Genomic DNA, 27,484 nt, shown 5'->3' on the forward strand with positions numbered 1-27,484 from the left:
AATCCTCACAATGTCCCTAAGTGGTAGGCAAGTACATTTTAGCATGCCAAGGCATTTGTTTAATTGCCCCAAAACTGTCACGAGACTGGAAGTCTGATTGCTAAAGATATTTACATGTGTTCATTTTATCAGTACACATTGCTAAGGCATATGACTTACAGTAATTGAGCAACATATTGTAAACAAACATAAAAAACTCAAACAAACCAAAACAATACCAGAGTGAAAATTTACCTAGATTAAACTGACTAATTATCTATTCTTTAAACATATCGCTGAGTGGGGCATCCTTGTTCCATGAGAACAGAGAAGTAAGGGGGTCCTGCAGAGATCCAAGACCAAACTGCTATTTCCCATTTTCATCTGTCAAAGGTGCTGAACTCTGCTGACGAAACAGAGACTGATGAATAGTAAATGATGCTGACAAAGAATCTTGGGTCCTCTCAAAATAAAGTTGATGTACAGTACAACTGGAAGTAATATCTGCGGTAGGACAAGGTGTTGAATAAAACCAGGGCGGGGAAAAAAACCCGTTGTTCAATTGCTGCTCAGTAAGAAGAGATGCAAGAAGAAAATTTTACCTGAGCCCTTGGAAACTGAAACTGCTGGAATACATAGGAGACATCAACAAAAAATACAGTAAAATTGGAAGTAAAAAAAAAAAAAAGAAGCAAAGCCAAAGCCTGTCAAGGGGCAGAGAAAGGCCCTTACAGTGGAGGAAATACAGCACTCGAGCAACTCACTTCATTGAAAAGAAGGGTGGGAGGTGACTTGCTTCTTGAATCTAAGAGCCTCTATAGAAATTACTAGGCACTGAGTTATTCCTCTGTCTGCCAAAGAAAGGCACAACATGAACTAGTGCCGAGACGCTAAATGCCAAAGCATTCTGATTTGAGTGAGGGATCACATTTTTGAACAGTGGAGAGCTGATGACCTGATGAAGAAGTTATCAGAAAACCTGCTGGATTCTCCATCTGTCGATGTCAAGACTCAATGTCCTCCCACAAGATAAGACTTAGCCAAAGCAAGTCATTGGGCTCCCCGCAGGAGTAATTGCCTGAAAGCTAATGGCTTGCGATTCAGACCAAATGAAGTCGGTGTACTTAATGGTACCTTTGATCCTTAATTCCCAAAGTTAGGTACAGAGATGTACAACTTTGCTCCCAGGTGCCCCAGCCTCCCCCTAGACAAGTACAACATTCCCAGCAGGTGAGATTTTCGACCACAAACCAAGAGCAGAACAAATGCCTGACCAAATTATATTTGAATCACAAAATTTTCCAACTTGTTTCATCAATTAACTTTCCCTAAAAAGAACCACTATCTTTCTGCATATTTCAGTAAAGTGAAACAATTTAAAACAGAAATCATTCTCCTTGGGGAGTCAGTCATGACTCCCATGTCAAGACATATCTTACCCTTTTCTAATTTTCTAGAATTATATGAAAATGATGAAAATTCATTCTTAATGGAACTTCAGAGTCTCAGATGGGATTGTATCAGAAAGGATTGCAGCCCAAAATATTTTAGAGGATATATTTATAGGCTGACTTGATGCTACTTCCCTCTTGAGCACAAGACAGCCTGTTTTTTCAGTTCTGAAACCACATACGTATAATAAGATTTCACCCATCTTTCCTTGAAGGCAACAGGAGTTTTTCTAGAAAATTCAGTGAGAAGAGGGTAGCCGCTCAATGCCTAAATCAGTAAATTTCTTGTGAAGCCCTGCAACATTCAAGCAAAAAGCAAGAATAGTGAGAACTTACACAAACATAAATATGATCTTAGGCTCTGCTTGGAAAAAAAAAATAAAGAGGATAACAGAATAGTCTGTAACAGAATACACTTAGTCTCTTGGACTTCTTAGCCCCCAAATAATCAAATCTTTGTTTTCAGAGTACCTGAGCTATTAAGATCATCATAATGTGTATGTTCAAGCCACATGTTGCTGTTTGAATTATTACGACATTTTAAAAATAAGGACATAAGAATGTAAAAAAAGAATCAAATACTTATTCATGTGTGCGGTAGCGGGATCCATGGTCACACACAAAAACATCAGCAGGTAGGTAGCATGTGTGTCTTTCACATTGATTAAAAAAGGAAATAATTAAAAAAAAAACACTCCCAGATCGGTGATCTCTATAAAATATAAAGCCACGATGGGTCTGAACGTGTCATTCTTGTGAGACACAGTGTATCTAGGGTTGCAGAAGGGTCTAGAGTCAAGAAATACAGTAGGCATTTTTAAGGTAGTTCCCACAGATATGAAAACCTGGCCAGAGTCTCACCTCAGTCCAGGCTGACTTTGCTGAACTCATTAAATCACCCACAGTGCAAATGGCAGCAGATTCTGACTGAGATCCATGAGCCACAGAGATTCCTAAAACGTTTTTGATTTACAAGGGTGAGATGTAGCTAAGCTGTGGTTGTCAACTGAAAACTGCCTTCTAGTACCAAGCGATTGCTCTCCTGTGTACCTTTGCTTGGCTCACTGAACAGCAGCCCTGCTTCCAGACTATGTGGTCATTGGCACAGGCCTGGGTGCTCCAGCTAGCATTGATGCTGCCACCACAGCCTATCCCTTCCTGTCACCAGGCTGGAACTAGGAGAAAACTATTTTTTTCTCTGCAATAAAACCGTCTGAAGCCCAGGCACTTCTGAAACAAAACCAGTGAGGTGGAGCCACGCTGCACATGACTCTGTTGTTTCCCTTCCTCTGCATGGCAACTGCATCAATAATTTACTGAAAGACACGATACCATAAACTAAATCTACCTTGCAGGTGAACAGAAGAAGAGCTGTTGTGGCACAGGTTTTCCAAGCACCACATTATGTTTCTGAGAGGACAGAGCTACAGGAGCAAGTAGTTTGCTGCCTATAGGGAAATGGGTTACCGCTGCCAGGCTACAAGTGCCTATGGCTGCAAGTATCTGTACCAAAACTTTAGGTAAATGTCTACAAAAACAAATGTGGGGGTTTGAGGGCAGCCCCTCTAAGCAGCCACTGACTTTCGCTTGTCAGTGACCGTGACCTAAGCCAGTGGTTTGGTCCACTCCTCCTGCAAGTCCTCAGCTCCCTGAGAGCCGGCCGGGTCTTACTCAACAAAGTTTTTTAAAACTGAGGATAAAGACACCCCCTTGTGCCAAGACACCACTTGTGCCTCTGGGCACATTGACTCCCAGCAACACAATTAAAGCTTAGCTTTAAACATGTTCTTGAGCATTATTGAACTAGGTTTTAATGATGGACTTGTTGAGTCATACTAAATGAGCAACTGCTCTGTGGGTCACAGCAATGCCAGGGTGGCTTCCAGGTGAGATTCGAACACCCTAGTGTAGTAGTGAAGGAAATGTATGCTCCTCCTGCCTGTCCTTCATCCTCGGCTGGGAACAGGAAGAAAGCATCAGTGACAGGTCTCACACTGCTAGGGCCCCGCAGCAAGGCACTTGGGAAGCATCTGGGTATGCCAGTGCCTTGTCTAAGGCACATGGGCAACAGCAGGTGTGTTCCACTCATTAACTGGCTGCAGAAGCAATAGGGACCAAGAATGTGCAATTAATAACTAGGGTCACCAGCTCTGCACACAGTAAATTAAGACAGAAAGAGGCAGTATGTCGAGTTCCTTTGTCCGAGAGCTCCAGCACGAACAAGAACTACAGCAATCATATTTCAGTGGCACTGCTCTCTTCTCTTAATTGCGTGTGGGCACACCAGTTGAGTTACACTTGCCAGGCAGGGCAGCACACCATGAGGACACTGTATGTACTGTAGCTGCGAGACAGAATGTGTTGCCTCAGGGAAAAAAGTTGGGGTTTGGGGCCTTGCCAGTAAGGGAAGCTAAGAGCAAGAACGCATTTAGCTACCAGCGCTTCAATGGCAAGGAAATTTTAAGTTAAAGGTAATCATGTTGGCTCATGCTGATTCCTGTGCCACACAAGGACATCTCCAGGCAGTGTGTGTGCATCACTGAGGAATGTTATAATACCCTAATTTTATATGCTATTAACATTTTTAAGAACATACAATTCTTCATTTAATTCTTCTTTACTGGTGCCATCCTAGATGCTGATTCAGTCTTGTAACTCAATGGGAAACGTCACAAAGCCCTCATGCTACAGTGCCCGGTATTACTCACACTACACACCACATAGGAGCTGCTATGAGTTTGCCTAACTGATGATCATAGAATTGTTTAAGTTGGAAAAGACCTTTAATATCATTGAGTCTAACAATTCACCTAGCACGGCCAAGTCCACCTCTAAATCATGTCACTAAGTGCCACATCTATGCCTCTTCTAAATGCCTCCTGGGATAACGATTCCACAACTTCTTTGGGAAGCTGGTTCCAACGCTTGGCAACCCTTGTGGTGAAGAAATTTTTCCTAATATCCAATCTAAACCTCCTCTGTTGCAACTTGAGGCCATTTCCTGTTGTTCTATCACTTGTTACTTGGGAGAAGAGACTGACATATACCTTGCTACAACAAGTGATGATAAATGACTAAACCCAGAAACCCTATTCTAAATCGTCTTGTTTGATCAACTTGTGCTCACATTACTCATAGAATGGGTTGTGTTGAAATTACTCATGTAAGTCAAAGATGTTTTGTCCCAATGAATAATTAGGATAAGCAGCCAAATGTAATAAAAGCAGCAGGAGCTGCTATTCACTTCCTTAGAAGTGCATTGAATCTACCTCACACCTCTGCTGAGGAACATAGTGACATAGGCTACAACCACCCCACAGCTCTAGGCTCCCTTTTTCATACGCAAAAAGCCCCCATTGATTTACATATACTACTAGTGCCTCTTCTGGAGCCTTTAGTAGGCTCAGGATTGAAGAATGTGTCATTCCAGCTTCTTCTGAGGAAAGTAGTTCTTTGAGAACCTCTCCTGCATGAACCAGGTGATAGCCAAAATCATGGAAATGAAACAGCAAGGCATAATTGACTACATTTGTATATCCACTGATAGAACATGCTAACTAATTAATGAGACCATGTGCACACACAAAAGAGAAATGCATTTAAAGCCCGACAAGTGTTGAACCATGTTTGTAAGCCTGATGTGTTCACAGTGTAAAAGACCAGTTCAGACTCCTACTAAATTATTACAGAAAGGTGGAAAGACTGCTGGTAAGTGAGATACAGCACTGGGAGGAAAAAAATAACAACAGTTTCTTACTGGGGAATAAAGGAATCTCTATAAAAACAGCTATCTTCAAAACAAAAGTAGAAGCTTAAAAATAGTGAATTTTCAGATCCTGTATTTTATACACAGGTAATTTTTTTGTTCTGGTTAGGATGATGAAGCCAGTATCAAATTGGTACTTTACTGAAAGACTTAATTTGTGTTTTTGCCACTGAAATTCAAAATGCTACCCAGAAATGAAATAAATTGTTATAATGACACATCAGCCAGACTCTCATAACAGTAAAAATCCATTTTGTTTAGATAAATAACCCATTCTGTGAATTATGTGGGCTGAAAAAAGCTCTTATGGCTGGCCTGGAGCAAGGCATGACAATTTTCATTCTGTGGTGTAAAAGTATGGATCCACAGAGGTAAAAAAATAAAAGAAAGCACAATCGAGTAATTACAGACATTTCCTTGTGCATGCTGTTAAAGCAAAGCTCTTTAATTAGTAATATTCTAGAAGAGACTGTCTGATAATCCAGGTCTAAACATTTCGGTGATACAAAGGCAGCCCTTGTCCATTCTGATTGTGAGATTTGCTGCAGAAAGTGCATATCTCAAAGACTGATGAAAGTATAATCCACTACCCAAAATAAAAAAAAGCGCAGCATTGCAAACACAAGGCTGCAACCACCCCACTGATGCCAATAGCAATCATACTGCTGGAACAATATACACGTAGTACTGCAAACAGGAAACTCACTAAGAGTCGGAGGAGATACCATACTATGAGGGAGATGCTTTTTCCTCTTGTGACAGCTCACAGGCTAGAGCTGCTACTATCAAGACCAGAGGCAAAGCTGCAGAAACAAGTGCCAGCATATGAGACTAATCTTGGCTCCTGGGCACTCAGCTCATGATGTTTTAAACACCTGAATTTCAGAGGTCAGCACATCAGCCCTTGAAACAGTCTGAGCACCCAGACCTGTGAGCCCAAATTTCCTTTAGGAGTTTTATGTGTTCAATATTGCCATGGCTCGTGTCTGCAAAAGGATGAGGGATGCCGTATCTGATAGCTGTAAGCATTGGTATCAATACCTGCACTTCAAATGCAAAATCATGCAGCTGCCACAAAAGTGCATTTGAAGGTGCATAGAGCCATAAGGGTCCTTCTGAACATGACCATTGTCAGGTACGAGAGCAATATTTTTTCCAGCAAAGAACAGCTAGGGGAGCATTAACAGTTTTTAGCATGGCTTTTCTTCCACTTCCTTAAAAAACCCAGCTGGATTCTCATGCACTTCTGTAGGGTAGCTACATTCTCCATTTTACTGATGGAGGAACAAATCTAGTACTTTCATGCGATTTCATCACTCTCTTAGAGGGAATCTGTCAGAGCAGTTCCAAAAAGCTCCTGGTTGCCCATCTCCTGCTCAGCTCACCCATCTATTGATTTGCCATTTCCCTGCATTAGCAGTGTTGTTATGTTTTTTAAGGCTTTTACTTTGCCGTCTCAAGACAACAATGACAAACTAGACCTTTTGGAAAATGTGCAAATTGATTACACCTCTTTCTCTGCAATTCTTTTTTTTTTTTTTTTCTTTCCCTTCTGGTGATTAAATAGCTTTTTTGCAAACACAGAGCACTTCATGCATATTGCATTGCTTACAGCTTGGCACTCACAGACGTATCTGTTATAAGTTCCCTGCACTCAGCTCCTACCCCACTCTGCACCATGAGGAATCACTGCTACTCATACAAAAAGGACAGAAAACAAGTGTCAGGCATAGGTCTGCTTTCTGCAGGCACAAAAGAGAAGGACAGCAGAAAAACTGATGTCTTGAGGGGGTGAACTTACTGTCTAAGCGAAGGGGATGTGCCTGCTGGAATGCCCATGAGCATCTCGGAAAGGGCGAACAGTGCATTTGGTTTCCTTGCCCTGCAGGCTATAAATAAGAGCTATAGGTGCTCCTAATGCATTCGATCTCTGGAAAGGAGGAACACACTGATCCTTGCAGCCCCATAGATGTTTCTCACTAGCCGGATGCTCCAGAGGATCCCAAGGGACCCTGACAGCCTGGACCAACTGCTGGTGAGGTTGGCATGTAATTAACCCTGTCAAAGTTTAGAACAACACAATGTCAAGGCATCTGCTGACCTTCACTACAGCTGGTTCCAATTTTACCTCTGAATGTGTTACTTCAGCTCCCACATATACCTCACCCAAGCAGGAAGAGGAGCACTCAGCCACCTAACCCTCCTAATTGCTCACCTTCACAGACACACTGCCCAAAGATCAATACTCAAACACTGAACTAGCTATTTAGCTTAGGAAATGGGCCCTACCAGCTGCAGGATAAATGGAATCATAGAATCAACTAGGTTGGAAAAGACCTTTAAGATCATCAAGTCCAACTGTTCCCCAGGACTGCCAAGTCCACCACTAAGGAGCTTTGACATCTCTCCCATCCTTCCCTCTACCTTTTCCCTGATTATTCAGTCAAGGCAGTCTCTGAAGGCTGGAGAGGGGCGAAAAGGGTACCATCTGTGTACATGCTACTTATTTTATTGGATTACATGTCTATGCTGTTTTGATTTTCACACTGGAGTCTAGAATACAAAGTTTAGAGACTCCTGGGGGCTGTCTCTGGATGCATGGCACCCTTGCCTTTATGTCTTTGGTTGAATTAATTATTTCCTCTTTTAAGTTGCTTATTTGTCAAAAAAGTCATCTTATAGCAGCGCTAATATCGGTAAAGCATTTAATGTGACACAAGTGAAGTAACATAGAAAAGTGCAGTTCAACCCCTCCATTTCCATTTCACTATGAAATCAAGCAAAAATAAGAATTTCTGAATCCATTTTTTTACTTGATGCAACATAAGAAGTTGGTCTTAAACCTGAAACATATCACTAGTTTAATTTAGCAAGAATTTTAGTTTAAATTAACCACAGCTCCATTTGCTCAAGCAAAGGTAAAAATGGAAAGATTAAAAATAAAAAGAGCCCAAAACTAACAGCAAAGGCTCAAGGCCAGATTGCTGAAGATGAAACCACGTGAGCAATGCCGGGACTGGCAGGGACCAGCCCTTGCTCTCAGCTCTGTGCCTGGCTTTTAAATCCCTTTGGAGAACTGATGATTGAGATAGCGCCAGCTTTTACAGTGCCAGCCCAGCTGGGGATCAACACTGTAAAACCAAGCACATAAAACTCCAAATCAAATCTCAGCCGTAATGAAAACCTTAAGGTGACGACCAGCCCCGGCAGAAGGCATCCCTCTGGTCGGCTGCCTGCCTCCCACCGCATCGCACCACTGACGTCATTCCTCTCCCTGCTGTAGGAGCTGTAATGAGACCAAGTATCTTATGTCTCTTCATACAAGTCCGCCTCACCGTTACCGAGCTAGTAATTAGAGAAGAAAGGGGAGTGGGAGCAGGGTAGCCAGGCTAGCATGTTTCTTCCTCTTTCTCTCGTCCTTCACCTGGGATTGCAGGGGGTTTGCTGCCAGGAGGAGCTGCCTCTTGCATAATCTTGAGTCATCTCTCACACCCCCTTCAGCCTCTGGGGCTCTCAGGGTCAATGCTGTATCCCAACTCGGCATGCAGCCCCTACACAGAGCGGGGAGGGGAGTCTGAGGGCTGTTGCTCCTGCACTGCAAACATCTGTGTTACTATTTCTGAGGTCCGCAGCAGGCACTGCCTCAGGGTTTGAGAGGAACCTGCTCTAATCCCACATTTATGGGGCACATCTTCCCTGGGCAAGGAGGAAAGGTCTTTCCCCATAACACCCCCTGCAGCAAACTGAGCGCTGCTGTCCTGCACACTGCGGCCAGGACCATGGCAACCCAGCTGCTGCTGGGGCATCAGCAAGTTCTTCTCTACAGTAATTACTTCAGTGAGCCACAAAAACCAGAGGAAATACAACCTTTTTCTCTTAATGAGTGCCCTTTCCTGACTTTCCATCAATATACCAACAGAAGCTCTCTTTTTTCATTCATTACTGTCAATGTTCTGTTTCTTGTTGCATCCCCAGCACTTTTAGTAGAGGTCTTTGCTTAAGGATACCGCTGTGGACTCCTGGACAGGAGGTAGCCATTAACAAAAAAATCAAATTAGCTATCCCAAAGCACAGACGAGGCATGGGGAAGCTCATCTGGGGAAGCTGGAGCTGTGGGGGGCCATGAGGATTGGGTAATGCTGGGGGGCACTGTTTTGCGTTTCACCAGCATGGAGCAGCCAGCAGAAATGAGTTTTACATAGGAATAATTTGTCACCAACCCAGACACTAAGGAATATTCATGCCTCTAAATACCTAGGCCTCAGGTTCTGACTTGATTGCTGTTTTAGTTAATTTACCCTAATGAAGACGAGTGTTTCAGTACAAACAGCGGTTGCTAACAAGCACGTGGTGGCAGGAGGAAGTGCCGGCCGGAGAGGCGGCAGCCGGAGAAAACCGATCCAGGCTGCCTGATGGTGGAGGGCTGCACAGCTCCAGAACCTGGCTGCAGGTCCCCAGAGTCCGGCTTGTCCTCTCCAAGCCACAGCTCCCTTCATCTTCCCAGATTTATCACTCCGAGAGCAAATAAATACCCACAATTAAAAACTCCTTCCTTCTGGCTATGTGCTTCTACCAGGGCAGGGTTAGTGGAGCAGAGCAGAAGCGAGTTATCTCTGCCTCATATAAAGGTTGCCATCCATGAGATATTTCTTTATGGTTTCAAATGGAGTGAAAGGATGTTTTCCAAGCTACAGAGCAGCAATATGCTGATCTCACTTAAACATCTGGAATAGTTTCGAATGATCGCTTTTATTTAATACAGCAGCAATTATAGAGTTATTTGATTTTGTTTTGGAGGCTTTTTTTTTTTTCCCCTTCTTGACTTAGGAGGGGCTGTATGAACTGCAGGGCTGTGCTGGGCTGCCATGCAGAAGCACCCCTGGTCTCAGCCCAGCCCCAGGCAGCTGGAACAGTTTAGCAGCCTAAATCTGGGCACATCAGAGACCCACCAGCCAGTTCCTGCTTTAAATTTAAACCATTTAAAGTATTTAGTTTTTAAAATTAAAATAAAAAAATATTTTAGCAATTTAAAATTATTCCTAGACAAGGCTGCTAGGTCTTCCCTTTAGGTTCTTCACAAACCCTTTTCTGCCACCCTTCCCAAATCCTTCATCGGCTGCCACAGACACCGCAGACAAGATGATGAAAAATTGCAGTTTTCAAACCACTTCTGTCCCAACCTCCTTAAAACACAGGGCGGGTATTGCCATGCCAAAGCACAAAGTTGGTGATGGGATCAAGGACTAGCTCACAGCCTCAGCGACTCCATTCCTATCTTTTCTGGCGGCCCAGCAGCTCCTCTGTGACAAGCACAGCCTTCACAAAAGCATTCAGATATGGTATCAAGACATCAAGAGAAACAAATCCTCTCTTCCCAATGTCCATTTCTTTCCATAGTTAATCAGCCAACTTTTATTTGTCCATCCTCAGCATCCAGCCACTGATTCCTAGTATGCTTTTCCTTACAAGAGTTAAGAGCTGACTTTTCAGTATCTACTATGATTTTCACCTTACAACAGGTTTTTGGCATGAGTAAACCAAGGACGGGTTCACTTGGGAAAGATGTTTTCTTACAGTACAAGAAAATGTCTTTTTCACAGGAATAAGAACATCGAAGTTGTAACAGTTCAAAAAACAGTTCAAAAACTTCCGCCCCTCTTCTTGGCTAGTTTAAGTCAATGTGGCACAATCCTAAGCATAGCAATCTGAGTCTTGCAAATTCAACTAGAAGCATTCAAAAACTCCAAGGAAAATAACTAAATAAAGAATGGGAAGTGGCTGGGTGAAGAGCAGCAAGACTTCTTTGCCAGCCAGTGTCCCAGAGATACTGTGTTTTGGATAAAAGGAGGATGAATTCTGGGTGGTGATCACTTTGTTTAAAGGAGTTATTTTCCCTGTGTCTGAAACACAGCACTGGCAAAGGAGAGCTACCAGCACTGGGCACACTGCCCTGAGGACCGCTCTGCTTCCTTCATCTAAATCAGAAGGTAAAACCTAGCCTGAGATCCAGCTACAAACCAGGCGATTCCTTGAGCAACCCAAAGCCAAACCCATTTTTTATTCTCAACCCAAAAATGCACATTTTCTAAAGAGCAGTAACTATTTTATTATTATTCTTAGCCAGGACATCCAGCCTTTCAGCCCGTGATTGCCCAAGGTAAAAAAATCAGCACAATTTGAACTGTGATCAACCAAAACATGAAGCAAGAGCTGTGTTTTATTCAATAAAGTCCAGCAAACAAGGCTGGCTGGTGATGTGATTTGTATTGGATGTAAAGATGTAAAAATAATTGTTTTGTCTTCAAGGCAATAAAGAAAAATCTGTATTAACAAGAAGCTACCAGGTTAAAATTCATATTTAATGAACTTTTTCCTCTTCTGTTACATTAGCATGCAGAGACCATCAATTCTTGTTAATTTGCTCAAAGTCAAGAAGTCATCATGTGTCACTAGGAAGTCATTGCTGTTGGCATTAGGATGTCACCTAAGAACTACACAGTTTGCTAAAGAACGGCACATACAGCTGGAGGATGGCAGTTGCTGAAAACATGACTTGAGATGAAAAAGAACACCAAAAGAGAAAACCAAGAGGATGCCATAATTTTTAAGACAACCCTAGAGCAGATGGGTTCAGGCAGGATCATTTAGAAGTATTTAAAAACAGCTGCAGCCTGCCATGCTCTTGGTCACTCGCTCTCCAGTGTATGGTAGAGCCAGCACTGCTTCTGCTGAGCTTCTCTCCCAGGTTGTCTTAGCAACACAGAAGCCAGACCCCAAACATTGGTGCAGGTACACCAGAAAATTTTATCTCTAAATAAATAAATAAATAATAATTTTAAAAAGTATTCCTGAACCAGTATTCAGTAACTACAATAACAAAGTGATAAATTGAATGATGAAACCACACCAAGGACTCTTTTTAACCACGTGATTCATTAGGACCTGAATGAGCAGTACCCTTTAAAACTTCCCCTTTTGGGTTCACCAGAATAACGGCAGCACACAAAAAGAAAAAACAACCAGGAGCAACTTCTATAGCACAAAAAAATAATCACGTCTCCCTGTAAGTGCCAATTTGCAGTGATCAATCTCCATCATATCCAGCCACAGCCTGGCCCAGGCAGGCAGCAGACTCAACACACTGGTTACAGGAGCAAAGCTAAAGTCCCAGACTCTTCTTTTGGTGTGGATGGAGCACAGTGATGTCCCACAGTGTGGAATGTGGTGATGGTGGGTTGACACATCGTGCCAGCAGGAACACCCCTGCTGCTGGAATATGCTGTGGCACTGCCAAGCTTGGAGTCAGGCTTGTTCCCCACCATGACCCAATGTGCCACAGTGGCCACCAGCATAGTCGGTTTTGCTTCTGGTAGAAATTAAGCCATGTAATGGGCACTTGGAGGGTATCAGGTCTCTGCTGCTTATGGGGCTGTATTAGTAACTAGGACTAAAACCACACAGACAAACAAAAAGGAGGAAAGAGCATCTCTGTTGTATCAAACACTTGGGATGAAGAAAGGCAATTTCTTCAAAGAAGCAACACTGCTGAAAGCAAAGCTCCCCTCAGCCCCCAGGGCTCTCTCAGCACTGAAGCCCAGCCAGAAACCAGCTCAGGAAGCCCTTTTGGTTCCTCTGTGTGGAGCCCATCCCTCTTCCTCTACTATTTCAATTAATAACTGTGTTCCTCCCTTGCAGCCAGGCCGCCAGCGCAGGAGGGAGATGCAGCCGCAGCCCTGACCGGGTGCTGCCAGAACCACCCGTGATCCACCTCCACAAGCCCAGCAACAGCCATGAGCGGCTTCTTCTCGCGCCTGGACCCGCGGCGGGTGCCATGGGGGGCAGCGGGCCATGCCCTGCGCACCCGCATCCTGCGCACCAAGCCAGTGGAGTCAATGCTGGAGGGCACGGGGACCACTGCCACCCAGGGTGCCAGGCTGGCTAAGGTGCTCACCACCCTCGACCTCATCTCCCTCGGTGTCGGGAGCTGTGTGGGCACAGGCATGTACGTGGTGTCTGGCCTGGTGGCCAAGGAGATGGCGGGGCCCGGGGTCATCGTTTCCTTCATCATCGCTGCCGTCGCCTCCATCTTGTCAGGTGAGTCGTGTGAGTGCCTTTTGAGTACATGTCATTACGTGCATCCTCTGGCTCCATTCGTGGGTGGATGCCTGGGAGGACCCAAGCTCAGCAGCACAAGCTACAAGGAGGTAGCGACTTCTTCATAGACTAAAAAACCCTTTCACACTGGGCTTACCCACCTCAGGTGCCCTGTCTCTCATTGTCCAAATATCAAACCAAACCTAATGCCCTGGGAGCCGGCAGTAAGTGTAATTACCCCGATGAGTTGCTGATGGCTTCCCCAGGGATGGAGCCTGTGGTTAATATGTTTAGAAAGAGTTGAAAGTTTTGCAGTGTGTGTCCAAGGCAGAGTGTGGCCGAGCCACAGCATTGGAACAGGAGTGCAACATGGCTTGTGGGAAACCCTGGGTCAACAGGAAGGCTGTCATGGCTTGGGTATCACTGAGGCCAGCTTCTTTTGCTATCAACATGGATAACAGTTAAAAAATTCCTCTATCGGTTTTGATTTTAGTGGCTCCTATACATGCAGGATCACTGTTTGAATTTCCAAACAAAAAACCCAACAAACAACTGCAAAAAGAGAGGAATTACGTATTTTAGGGAACAGCCAGTGAATTCCATCCCCTCCGTAGGAACCCAGCTGAGCATCTGGCTTGAGCTGTGGTTTCTACATGAAGCCAGTACTGCTGGCATTTGTCCTTTCCAGATCAGTGCTAACACGATCATGTGATGCCCCTGCTCTCCCTGCTCAGAGGACTTTGCATGCTGTGTCAGTCTGGTATCCAGCTTTTATCTGCAGGTTGGATAAGGAAACCTAAGTAAATGGCAAAGGGCTTTGATAGAAGACAGGAACAGCAAACACAAAGTGACCCAACTCCGCTTTTCAAGTCTTTGGATTTTTGTAGGGAGAGATGGAAGCACATCATGCTCTTTCCCTGGAGGTTGTAGTGCTGCTCCATGGAGATCCTACCAAAGTGCATGCGCGTTTGAACCCCTACACCCCAGACACAGCCCTGGCACAGCATAGGGATGAGAGTCACCCTCTCTCCAAAGCTATGCAAGGGAGAACCGACCAAGTGATGCTGGCTAGAGACCACCACACAGACTGACAGACCCTCACTCACTAGCTGGATCACAGTGACAAGGAGCTAGGACACATATACCACTGGTTTATCCTAAAGCGAGAGCTGGGAACTCACTGAGTGCAGTGAGATCCCTTGCTTGAGATCTCAACACAACAGACGAACCAAAATGCACATTTTTTAACCGAGACAGTAGACAGCATCAGTGTCTTTATCTTTTACCACTGCCTGCTTTCTCTTGTCTACAACGGTTTTGCTGGCTGTGATGCAAACCAAGAGCAAACGGAGCTTGGGTGGGTCTCATCAAAAAAACCACGCTGTACTCCAAAAAGGGGCTTTTTCACCCCAGACGTGAACCCTGTCCCACAGCAGGGAGCTCCTCCTGCCTTTGCCCACAGGAGCCTGCACTGCTTCCCGCTCAGCTTTCATCTCCCCTTGCTTTTGTAGCCCTGGGAAAGTGTTTTGCAAAAGATGCAGTGTTTTGATAGTCTCCTTGGCTGTTTCCCTCACTTCATCCTTGACGCTGCTGTTGCTTATAACAGCAACACATTTTTGGCAAATGAAACCAAGCAGGAGTCTGGGAGCTGAACAGGCTATTGGGCTGAACGGGGACACGATTTCAGCTCTTGCATCATGGTCACTCCTGGTGTGCCAGGCACTGAGCTTGGGCAGGTGTGCACAGACAGATTTTGAGGAACCTCTTGCAGTTTTAAGGCCAGATGAGAACACTAGATCTCCTTCTCTGCCTTGGTGCACCACAGATCACCAAGTCAGATCCCACTCTTTTAAGTTAGCCTAGAAGGGTTTTGGCTAAAAAAATGCCCCTTCCAGAAAGCCGTTTGGCTCCCTGGGGACAGCCACAGTGAAGCCCTGCCAGGCAGGTCCTGCCAATAAGAAATCCCTATGCACTGTTTAGCCCAGATAGGGAGTTTCTGATTTCATCTACCAGACAAACTGCAGTTATGCCTTCCCCTTGGTTTAAACAGCATGTGCTCCATCAGCGTACTTACAGACAGACTATAATTGATTAAGCTGATATATTAAATCAATCTCTTTCATTCTGTCACTGGAAAGCGTTCTATTCAGCTGTCAAACAGAAATGCTCGCCTAAATTCCCCTCACAAAGCCTCCAGCACAGGGAACACCACAGGTTCCCTCCATAAGCTGTGACCACTGGGATTCCCCACTCTCAAATCCATGCCTAACCAAAACTCCTTGTTGGCAAAAAACAGCATCCTACCCAACCCCATTGCCCTCTCCACAGCCTTTGCCACCAGCCGTTGCTTGTGCCTTCAGTGATCTCCTTTCCTAAAATAATAAAACCTCATGGAACCCACTCTGCAAACCACTTATTGTGAGCTCAGGCAAGGGTTAGGTCCTCCCCCGTGATGGTTACAGGTGGGATAGCTTTCTCTGTGACAAAACTCCACAAGCTTTTGTGTCAGACTGTCCAAGGAAAGAAGAGACTCTCCCATGACAACTGCTCTGTAACCCCAGGAACCCTCGATGGGAATTTTGAGCACCAAGCTACACAGTTTTGGAGCATACTGCTGTGCTCTTACCTGATATACATGTGGGAGCAGGCTCAGCAACAGCCTGGGTGCACTACAGAACAGGGGATAACTGAGCATGTGTCCCAGGTGCTGCAGGATGAGGGCCAGGATAAGGTGCTCCAGCTGACGCTGATCGTGGGCTGCTTGCATGCTGCTGGAGAGCTGGGAGTCCTTTTTCTAAGGAAGCTTTCTTTACAGAGCTGCCTTTTATATATCTGCACATAGTAATTGTGAAACACAATGGAGAGGCTTTCTGAAAATAGGGTTTTGCTGTACATCTGCCTCCATAAATAGGTTGCTTTTGGTTAATGAAGGATAGTCCCTCTAGATTTCTCTCCAGCAAAAGTCCCCACTGAGCAGGTCAGGATGCCACTGCCCAAGCCACTTCTAACACAGAAACATCTAACCTGTATATTGGCATTGTATGCAAAGTTGCTGGCTGCCTCACCTCCTACCCTCAAACAAGATAAACCAGAGAATGGAGAGGTCAATTAAATCTGAAAAATTGGGGTTTGTAGATGGGATCTTGGAAGGACCAATGTCATGGACCAAACCACTCAGCTGTGTTTATGTCTTGCTGAATAATGGCAATAATTGTGTAATTATATCAGCATTATGACCATCACACCAGTTACAAATGTAGCTGATAGTCAGAGAAAAGAAATGTAAAGACTGCTCTTCTAAACAACCACTGTGTTGGTTTGTTTTCTGCAAAAACTTGCAAACACACTTGACTGGGGAGGCAAAGCAAATCTGTCTTCAAATTCAAAGAGAGAGGTCCCAGCATCCCCTTCAGACCTGGAGACAGGCACTGGCAGAACTGCATCTCTTCGGGTACCAGGGGATGAAGTGCTGAATAGCAGGGGAGTACAAGAAGTAACTAAGAGTTTTATTATGCAGTTGTAATGTAATAATAATAATAATAATAATACACTAGTGATGCAGTAGAGATTAGTGTGATAAAATCTGCACCCTAATAAATAGCGAAATTTTCTTCCTTTTTAAGCAGAGAGGGATGTGCTGTGAACCCTGTTTCTGATGAAGGACCTGCAGCACCACAAAGTAAAGTGACATCCGATACAGCCACTGGCAGTCAGGGGTGGATGACAGATCCTGCATCACGCGTCCCCTGGACTGGATACTGCATGCTATGATAGAAAGTAGTTTATTTGCTTAATATATGCTGATACCTAGTGCAGATACCCACAACATGTTGCTGTACCCAATGCACAGTGAAAGACTGATGTTCTATTTTGGGAGCCTAGTAAAGTAACTGAAAACACAAATATTTTATACATATTAATGTCTTTGCTTTGCCATGATCATCTGTATCAATAACAATAATCTTTAATCTTTATCTTGTCATTGGCTAAAAGTAGAGTTGCCTTCAAGAAATATTACATGATTTCTAAGGCCATCAAAGAGAGAAACTAGACACTTGTCCCCATCAGAGCACCTGTTTCATAAATCATTCAGGCCTGTAGTTGTCTGTGAATGTCTTACCTTTGCTGAGCGCATGCATTTTTCATCAGCTTTAAATAATGACCATCTGTAAGGCTGGATGATGGGGATGTCTTGCTGCTCCTGTAGTTGGGCCTGCTTTACAGAAATCAGGCTTTGAAGACTCCCATTGCAAAGCACTGCCAGCATTGTGCATGCAAGTTAAACAGTGAATGGAGTGTAAAAATCCTCCAAAACTGAGAAAAGAATCACCACCAAATTCAGCTTAAGGATTCAATAATTCTGTGTTTGTACTGTGTAAAAACTGCACTAGCAGTGAGAGCAGCAACCTCTTAACATCTTTATAAATTATTCATTCCTTTCTCTATACTGAACTGATTGCAAATTTGAAGCAATTATTATCTTCTAAATAGAGAATAGTAGTTGATAAAGAACTCAATAATTACTACATGTTCACACAACGATAGTAACAGCCCTAACCCATTATCCCATACAAGCTGAACTGGAGTCTTTGGGGCAGGGGCTTAATCAGTGTTAAACACGCAGCACACAGTGTGCTCTTCCAGGGCTTGTTCTGACTAATATTTGGGGAATTTATGACTGAGTCCATCCATTCCTTTTAAATAAAAGCTAATGGTTGTTTTAAGACATCAATGTGTCAGGGTCAGGTTTTTATTGAAAAGTATCCTGACATAGTAAGTACACAGGGAGTTTGGAAAGCATTAAAGTCTACTGAAATCGCCTCCTAAAGAGTTCCTATTAAATACTTCTTTTTACTTCTCTTCTTCTACAAAGTCAGTTTTGCAACTGCTCTTCAGAATGAGACTTACATGTAACATTTTTAAGTGTCAAAATAACTTGTTCTCTATGTAAGATGGCCTTAAACTCCTCTTGCATGGATACAAATTAGAGCAGGGATGAGCAGGACAGTTCTCAGGCCTGGATCTTCATAGCAATAACCCAAGATAGGTATTAGGAGATTGCCCAGTCAGGGTAAGGAGAGGTATAGGCTTGCATGAGCCGTCCTGTAACATCTTGCTGTAGGATGAGGCTGGGCAAAACTGGTCCGGGATCCTACACAATGACTAGAACCACCCCTGACCTCCTTGTGCCCTGCAGTACTTCAAAGAAACATAAACACTGTCCTCTGGCAGGTCTCACTGTAACCACCTTTCCCTGGCAAGCCCCAGGGCTATGATGGTTTCTGCAGCCAAAAGCACTGGGAGCTTACCAGAACATGGATACCACAATAAAACATTTTATAAAATCCCAGGAAAACCAGCAAAAATCGTATTATGGTGTCCTGGTTGGATGGGGAAGACGAGGTACCTATCATCATCAAAGCTACTTCAAGGAAACAGGGCTGCAAGGACCACACCACCCATGGTGCTCAGATCTGTTCCCAGCTTTGGTTTTGTGTCTGGGGGGGGCTGCAGTTGGCTGTGCCAAAGGTCCCACATCATAGGCACACACCTGTGACAAGGCTCTTCTGCAACAGGCTGTAAAGGTTGGGATAGTTTGAACTGTGCAGCCTCAAAAAAAGAACAAAAAAAGAAAAAAATCACAGCTTGGTTTTAATGAAAAATGGGCTGGATTCTAAGCCAAATGATTGGGGAGGGAGGGTCATCATAGCCCCTGTGATGTCTCTGTGCTCCTGATGCTGACTATAGCCCTGCACATTTCCTGGCACCTCCATGCAGGTGGGACCAAGGCAGTTTCACTTTCTCCTTTTCCAAGCACGTTTTCCTTATGTTGTTCCATGTTTTTCTAACCAGGTGTTTGCTACGCTGAGTTTGGCGTGCGGGTTCCCAAGACCACGGGCTCTGCCTACACCTACAGCTATGTGACAGTGGGGGAGTTTGTGGCGTTCTTCATCGGCTGGAACCTCATCCTGGAGTACCTGATCGGCACGGCCGCAGGTGCCAGCGCCCTCAGCAGCATGTTTGACTCGCTGGCCAACCACACCATCAGCCGCTGGATGATCAACAGCGTCGGGACATTGAATGGACTAGGTGCGTCATGCTGTGTATAGGCTCCCAATCACTCAAAAAGTCGTTAGAAGCTCGTCAGAAGTCAGACATGGATATTAGGCTTCGTTCATTATTTACTATCCGTCTGCTTCTGGTACTTTGCCTTTGCAGTCTGGTTCATAGACAGGATTCGGGGAAGGGAGTACACAATACTTTGAGCCCCTTTGGGATGAGCTGGCATTTAGCAGAATAAGCACCCAGAAAAATCAGTCAAACGCCAGAGGCTAATGACAGTACAGGAGCACTTCACCCAGTGCAAGCACTCTGTTTGGTCCTGCTAAGGCACACGCTTGTACTCTCTTGTTTGAGAGTACAAGCTGGTGTCTACAGTACTGCCATATAGAAACTCAGGGTTGTGATGGTCCTGTTTGAACAGCAGTTCCAGTTCATGGTTCCCACCAGTAAGTAAAATAGCTAGCTGTCCTGTACCTGTGTCATGAAAGCTTGGTGTTTGATTGATTTTTAATTAGTACTAAGCAGACACGTTATGCAAACTGGGATCTGATTGTTTCTTCTCTGCCCTCGCAAAGCTCCTAACAGTGTCTTGAGGCACCAGGATTTATTACCTTAATAAAATGACTTTAGCTAGCAGAGGCAGGAGCATCTGGAGGCTGCCTTTGCAAATGAGGCCAAGGGATTCTGCAAAGCCTCAAGATCTGAAAAGTGTTTAAAAAAGCCCCTACAGAGTTTCTGAAGGTGCTGTCTGCAGCTATGGATGGAGAGTTACACACCTCTTTTCTCTTACCTAGGGAAAGGAGAGGAGTCGTACCCTGACCTTCTTGCTCTGGTCATTGCTGTCATTGTCACCATCATTGTGGCCATAGGGGTGAAGAACTCAGTGGGGCTGAACAACGTGCTCAATGTCATTAACCTGGCAGTCTGGATCTTTATCATGATTGCTGGTCTCTTCTATATTAAAAGTGACAACTGGGCTGAAGGGCAATTCCTGCCATTTGGATGGCCGGGGGTAAGTCCTGGGCACAGGGAGGGGGACACAGCACCTCAGCAGAGCCACACTTTGTGGTCGGGTATACTACTCAGCTTTCCTCATGGTACACACCCTACTGCCACTGCAGTCCCCGAATCTCAACCCTGCTAAACCCACCTGTGTGTTGGCCAGGGACCTCCAACTTCCAGCACTGAAGGCTTGGATCCAGGCCTCCTCACTCCACCAGACCCAAAGAGTTCAGCAATGCTTCACCCAAATCTCTTAGAAAAAAACCCAAATTTTCCCAAAACATCCTCCTCAAAAGCCAAATTCCACATGAAAGTGTACCTCAGGAAATGCCACTAATTGCCTGGCAATGGAGCAAAATGCATTGGCCATCCAAGACAGAGTGCTCAGGAGGAGCTGGCTCAGCCCCTGCTGAGAGGGAGATACTTGTGTTGGCTGTTTTTCAACAACAATGTTCTCAAGCATTTGTTTTGAGCACTTCATAACACCACCTGCCAGTACTTATTTTATGGATGTTCCCCTAAAGCTCACTGAGAATTTGGACATATTTGGCTTTTTTAGCTTGCTTGCACTGGTTTTTATCCAAAGATGAGCAGAGACTGAGAATATCTCCGCTGGCCTAAACCCAAGATAATTTCTCAGATTTACACTGCTCGACTCCATCAGGGTTTTGTGCAGAAAAACAAGCAAGAAAGTAAAATAAACCAAGAATCTTGATTACTGAAAGGGTCCCAAGCTGCCATACAGTCCCTGCACCTCCCTTTAGTAAATCAATATCTCCCTGCCAGAGAACAACAGTGAGAAGAGCACTGAGGCCCATTTGAGAGCGGAGATTATATTTACCTTTGCCTTGTGCTTGGCTTTTTATGCCATACAATAGGAATGAAAAAGAGAAAATGGAAAATAGCTGGTTTGCTCCAATCGAACTCACCAAATACCTCCTGGCAAAAAAAAAAAAAATCATAGATTTAAATAAATACATATCCAAAACACATCAAAACTAATAGGGTCTTCCCACTATTTTCAGCTGGCTGTTTGTCTATTTGTTTGTAAAAGTAAATCCACCAAAGCACAAGCATGAGATGCCCAGGAACATAGCGGATACTTTAAAAAGGTGATTACAGGTAGTCTCCTGAAAGAGGTGAGTGTTACTGTGTGGTCCGTCACTAGACAGCTGAGATGAGAGGAATGTGAAGAACGTGTGATACCCAGCTAACTAGCTAGACATATGCAAAAGGCCACTCACAGCCACACAGTGTTTAGCCTGCTCCAGAATTGCTTTCCTATCAATGTCCTTGCTACTATTGTATATTTTTAAAAATCATATTAAAAAAAAAAACAAACAGTACAAATAATTCCCCATTCAAGTGCTCCAATGTGTGCTCCTAACCTGTCTGCAGCTTCCAAGCAAAACAGAGGTTGTTTGGAAAATGGAGCACATCTGACCGTTGCTGCTGTCTTCTGCTTCCTCTGCTAGCAGACCTTGCTGCCACAGAAGACATCTTGCTAAGCATGTAAACATGCTCCAAATCCCTAATAATATAAAGGGATTTGAGGTGGAGGATTGTGAAAGTAAACCTGAAATTGGTTAATTGTCTCCTCTGTCACTGCCAGGATCTCCCAGCAGATGTGGGCACTGCACGGGCTCAGGTTTGTGGTGCACCACGAGTGAGCTGCAGATGCCTCCAGTGGCTCGGGCCACATGTTGAAATCTTTTCCCTATGCCAGATCACTGTGCTATGGGTGTTCCCAGGGTCAGTCCCCTGAGGGGAATGCTCAGCAATATGTGTGCATCCCCTGATCTGCCTCACTCACCCTGTAGCTCCAAGGAGGCAGAACTGGGCTCCTTCATTTCTGCTTGGTTCCCTCTCCCTGGCTGGGTGCCAGCCTCCCTCCTGGCACTCAGATGCTCGATCCTCCATGCAGGTGCTCAAAGGGGCTGCGACGTGTTTCTATGCCTTTATCGGCTTTGACATCATTGCTACCACAGGAGAAGAAGCGAAGAACCCCAACACCTCCATCCCTTACGCCATCACGGCCTCACTCGTCATGTGCTTGACAGCATATGTGTCAGTAAGTACTAGTTGTACATACGTAAATGTACATAAATATGTATGTATGCATATATATTTTTTTAAAAATAATATATATAGCGTGTCCCTTCTGGGCATCTGCACAGCTGCCCTCCCCATGAGCCAGGGTGCTGGTCTGACCCACAGACAAGGGCCCTTTCTGTGGTGGGAACTGAGACACCAGCATGTGACTGCAGCGTCCTGCCGAGGCTCACCTCAGCCACAGCCCAGTTTGTCCTCAGGCTCCCGACACCCTGCCGAGATCCCTCTGCTGGCTGCAGGGAGATGGGGGCAGCCAACTTTTTCCTCACCCCTCATCCTCATCCACAGCTATTTTTGCTTCCATAAGTGCAGCAAAACAGGAGCAGCAGCACTGCAGCAACCTTTCTGCATGTTTTGCGGAAAAGCAGCACTGCCTCTCCTGGAGATATGGGAGAGGGTCCACGTGAGTGGGAGGATGGGCAGGGATAGCCATGTCAGAGATATCCAGCTGCTCTGCACCCCTGTAAGTGCATGCCTGTACTTAGGGATTTTCCTTGTAAAAAGCAAAATTGAGTCACAAAGGAGAAAAAACACTGTTCTGATCATTTCAAATAAACTCACCCACTGACTCTCCTGCAGCATGGTGGCCTTCCTTCAAAACCAATTTCTTTGGCTCAAATAGGATCAGAGTGTAGATCCAAGCAATGATGTCTTGGGTTTTCATGTGACCCATGAGGAGTACATGACTGGGGCAGTGCTGTCCCTGCACAGGAACATGGCCAATGCAGGTGTAACTAACTTCTCCCAGTCCCACCAGTCTCCTGCATCACCACAGCAGCAAGGTTCAAGGTGTCACCTTCTTCAGTGGCAGTCTGAGGCCCCACAGTTCCTGGATTAACCACCCAGGAGTGGTAACAGCAAAGTGTTTACAGGCCTTACCTGCAGCGTTTTACATCCCCTCCCCAGAGGACATAGAGCAATCCCAATCAGACTGGGAATTTTTGGCTTTCCACCCTTGAGAAGCAGCCCCTGCCCACTGCTGCTGACACCTGTGTCCTGCTCCTCTTGTCTTCACCAGGTGAGCATCATCCTCACACTGATGGTGCCCTATGATGCCATCGACACAGAGTCGCCACTGATGGAAATGTTTGTGGCTCACGGCTTCAATGCAGCCAAGTTCATCGTTGCCATCGGGTCTGTGGCTGGCCTGACTGTCAGCTTGCTGGGATCCCTCTTCCCAATGCCGAGAGTCATTTATGCCATGGCTGGTGATGGGCTGCTCTTCAGGTCAGTCATGCCCATGATGGCATTTGGTTTTGCCCCCTTGGAACCTCAAAGGGTGGTTTTCTGGGGATGGGGTCTCTCCTGTGCTCTAACAAGCCAGTGGCATCACTGCAGGGAGCAGTGGTCATGCACAGACTCGGTGCCTGCAGAATGCGGCACACACCAAAGCGAAATCATGGTGTGTAGGGGCTGGAATTAGGAGTGATCTATGCAAAAGTTTCTCATTTGGTGCCGGTACCTAGAGACTCAGCTTATGCGAGGACAAGGGCTCAATTCAAGAATTACTTGCAAAGAAGAGCAGCATATATGCATAAAATCTTGGCACTGACTCACAAGTGTCCAAATGCCCATTTCATTGCTGGTTAGACCTAGATGTAACTCCAGATCCAGCCTCAGCAATATTTCTAGTCCCCAGCTGTCTGGAGTCTAAGCTTCAAGAAGCAACAAGAGCTGTAGGGACCACAGCTCTGAGCCTGGTCTCAGGTAAGGGTAATCGCAACAGGAAACCGCTGTGATCTGTAGTTTTAACCTTATGCAATTGTTTTGCACTCCAGATTTTTGTCCCACGTCAGTTCTTACACAGAAACCCCTGTAGTGGCTTGTATCGTCTCCGGATTCCTCGCTGCATTGCTCTCCTTGCTGGTTAGCCTGCGGGACCTGATAGAAATGATGTCCATCGGCACGCTGCTTGCCTACACGCTGGTCTCCGTCTGCGTCCTGCTCCTCCGATACCAGCCCGAGAGCGACATTGATGGCTTTGTCAAATTCCTCTCCGAGGAGCACACCAAGAAGAAGGAGGGCATCCTGGCAGACTGTGAGAAGGAAGCTTGCTCCCCAGGCAGTGAAGGAGAAGAGTTCACTGGCCCGCCGACCAACACGTGTGGAGCAAAAAATCTTCCATCACTGGGGGACAACGAGATGCTAATCGGGAAATCCGATAAATCCACCTACAGTGTGAATCACCCCAATTACGGCACAGTAGACATGACCACAGGGATAGAGGCGGATGAGTCGGAGAACATCTACCTCATCAAGCTGAAGAAGTTGATCGGCCCTCGCTACTACACGATGCGGATCCACCTCGGACTGCCAGGGAAAATGGACCGCCCCACAGTGGCCACTGGCCACACGGTCACCACCTGCGTGCTCCTGCTCTTTGTCCTCATGTTCATCTTCTGCTCCTTCATCATTTTTGGGGCAGACTACATCTACGAGCAGAGCTGGTGGGCTGTCCTCCTCGTCGTGCTGATGATCCTGCTCATCATTGTGCTGGTGTTTGTGATCCTGCAGCAGCCAGAAAACCCCAAGAAGCTGCCCTACATGGCACCTTGCCTGCCCTTTGTCCCTGCGTTCGCTATGCTGGTGAATATCTATCTCATGCTGAAGCTCTCCACAGTCACATGGATCCGATTTGCAGTCTGGTGTTTTGTGGGTGAGTCCCAGGTTCATTTGTTTTATTCTTTTAACTAACCCTCTTTTGAAAGGGTGTTAATAATAACTTGCCTTATCAGAGTGCTTAGGCAATGCTTCTTCACCTGGGACATACCCAGTCCTCTTCATTTGTCCCTTGTCATCCTGAAGTTCTTAGAAACCTCAGTTAATCAAGCCCCCGAACCACAGCTTGATGGAGAATTACACCTCCAGAAAATGTCAGTTTGATGGCAGTAAACTGCTCCATGCAAAGGTGACTGTTTTGATGAGTCTTTTGATGCGAAGTAGGTGGGTTCTGCAGATTGCCTCACAGGCAGGTTTCCTACAGAAATCTGCCTGCTTTCTTGCTATTTCACCCACTTGAGCTCTTCAGCAGCCCACACCAATATCTCAGCACTGCTTTTCCAAAGCCCAGAGCTGCCCAACCCCTACAGCCTGGGAGAATCAGAGCCAAGGGATTTGTGGATTGTATCTCATTTTCTTGGTCTAAGTCCTTAACTCTGTAGCAGGGGGGATCTCAGGACTTGCAGGCTCTGTTGTAGACTTTTTTGCCAAATTTAGTCTTCCTGGAACATGGCCACAGCTTGGCATGTTGTTGTGGGTTCATAGTTTCCCTTGCTTTACCTTGCAACACACTCCACAAACCCAAGAGAAAAAGACCAGCTCTCGTTGCTCCTCCTGAAGGCTCCCAAGCCTGTACTATAGAGAACTGAAGCAACAAGACAGTACCAAAGCCAAGGGGCTCTTTACAGAGAAATGGTAACCCCAGAGGTAAACATATATATTTCAGCAGCCCAAAGGGGCAATAGTTGCAGACAAGAGACCCAGCTGCCAGCAATGGCAGTGAGTCAATTAAGCCACACCATTAATGTGCAATGGATTCCACCAGTCCCATCCATGGCTGCTTGCCTGCCGAAGAGGTACATCCGATTTGCTTTTGTGTCAGAGATGTGCAGTCCTGCCACACAGACTCTGGATTTAACCTCAGAAGCAGTTCCCCATTGCCAGTCCTAGACTGTGGAGAAGCCTGGGTTTCTCCGTGCACATATCTGGTATAGGTTAAACCCAGGTGCACTGGAAATTAGATCGCCAGATACATTTGCTTCCAGGGAAAGCATTGGTGCAGAAAGGTGAGATCAGCTGGGAGAAGACAAAATGAAATTACTGAGGGGAAGAGGACAGTGTTTCAGAGCTGGTTTAATACCAAATACACTCATCCTGACAGCCCTGGGGCACACGTGGCTGTGAACACCAGCAGGAGAGAGACTGAGAGCATGAGAAAACTCCAAGAAGAAAAAGATAGCCAGGAGGGTAGCAGGTGGAAATGTGGGTTGTTGGGACTTGGGAGCCTCCACACATCTGCTGGGAGCCGTGGTCCCACCAAGGCTGCAGATGGCATGATAGCATGGCCAGTAGCAATCCCAGCTGATGTTTAAAACATACAGCCCTCAGGTCACAGCTGGCAGCCTCAAAACACACACTCAGCAGCTTCAAAGAGCAGACATCAACTACAGCATACACTAGGCTTAAAAAATAAAGGTATATTTACTTACACTTAATCATCAGCTGGAGCCAGCCCAGGTTAGGTGGAAGAGGCTGGTGGTGAGCTCGGCTGCATTCCCAACCCACTCCTGATGTGGGTTTTGGGGTTCAGGTGCCATTCTGGGGCATGGTGTTTTATCAAAGCGGCTGATGTCCAACCCTCTCCCTTTCACCTGCCACAGGTCTGCTCATATACTTTGGCTATGGGATGTGGAACAGCACGCTGGAGATCAGCGCTCGGGAGGAGGCCCTCCACCAAAGCACCTATCAGCGCTATGATGTGGATGTTGACCCCTTCTCTGTGGACGATGGCTTCTCCTATGCCACTGAGGGTGAGGACTTCCCAGGCTGGGGTCCCTCTGAGGACAAGGGCTTCTCGTACCAGCAAATGGCAGGAGCAAAGGAAAGCCATCGGACGAGTAGCAGGTCGAAAAGCAAAGGCAGGCACAAACAGCCGTCGGAGGCTCTCATCGCCAATGATGAGTTGGACTACTCGCCTGAGTAGCAGGGTGGACAGCGGAGTGCCGCGCCGCCCAGCCAATGAGGAAGGTCCCCACAGTTCCCCCATCCTGTCCCACCCTCCCTGGGTCCTCCACCACCCCCTTGCTCACCTCTGGTCCTTGGGACACGCTCTGCAATTGCCATTGACCCCGAACCAAACACACTTGTGGCCTGTCCTGGCTCCTTTGGTCAGGTCTTGCTCTGGTGAATGCCAGCTGCTCCCCTGGCAGCGGCTGATCTCCCAGCACCAGCCGCGCCATGGAGGCAGTGAAGTGGGAGATGTGCCAAACTGGGTGGATGTTGAGAGGTGGACACGCGA

General features: G+C 45.8%; 1 protein-coding gene across 1 annotated transcript; it reads left to right on the forward strand.

The window, feature by feature from the left end:
* Positions 1–12,986: 12,986 nt before the first annotated feature.
* SLC7A14 (solute carrier family 7 member 14) lies at positions 12,987–27,169 on the forward strand (the record flags this gene model as incomplete). Its single annotated transcript, XM_080623744.1, has 7 exons — positions 12,987–13,290; positions 19,144–19,380; positions 20,148–20,365; positions 22,280–22,426; positions 23,486–23,694; positions 24,246–25,123; positions 26,847–27,169. 7 exons carry the CDS (start codon positions 12,987–12,989, stop codon positions 27,167–27,169), a joined length of 2,316 nt encoding a protein of 771 aa, XP_080479870.1.
* Positions 27,170–27,484: the final 315 nt, after the last annotated feature.

This window comes from Psittacula echo (genome assembly GCF_963264785.1).
Source record: "Psittacula echo genome assembly, chromosome: 7".
In the NCBI taxonomy this organism is placed as follows: Eukaryota; Metazoa; Chordata; class Aves; order Psittaciformes; family Psittacidae; genus Psittacula; species Psittacula echo.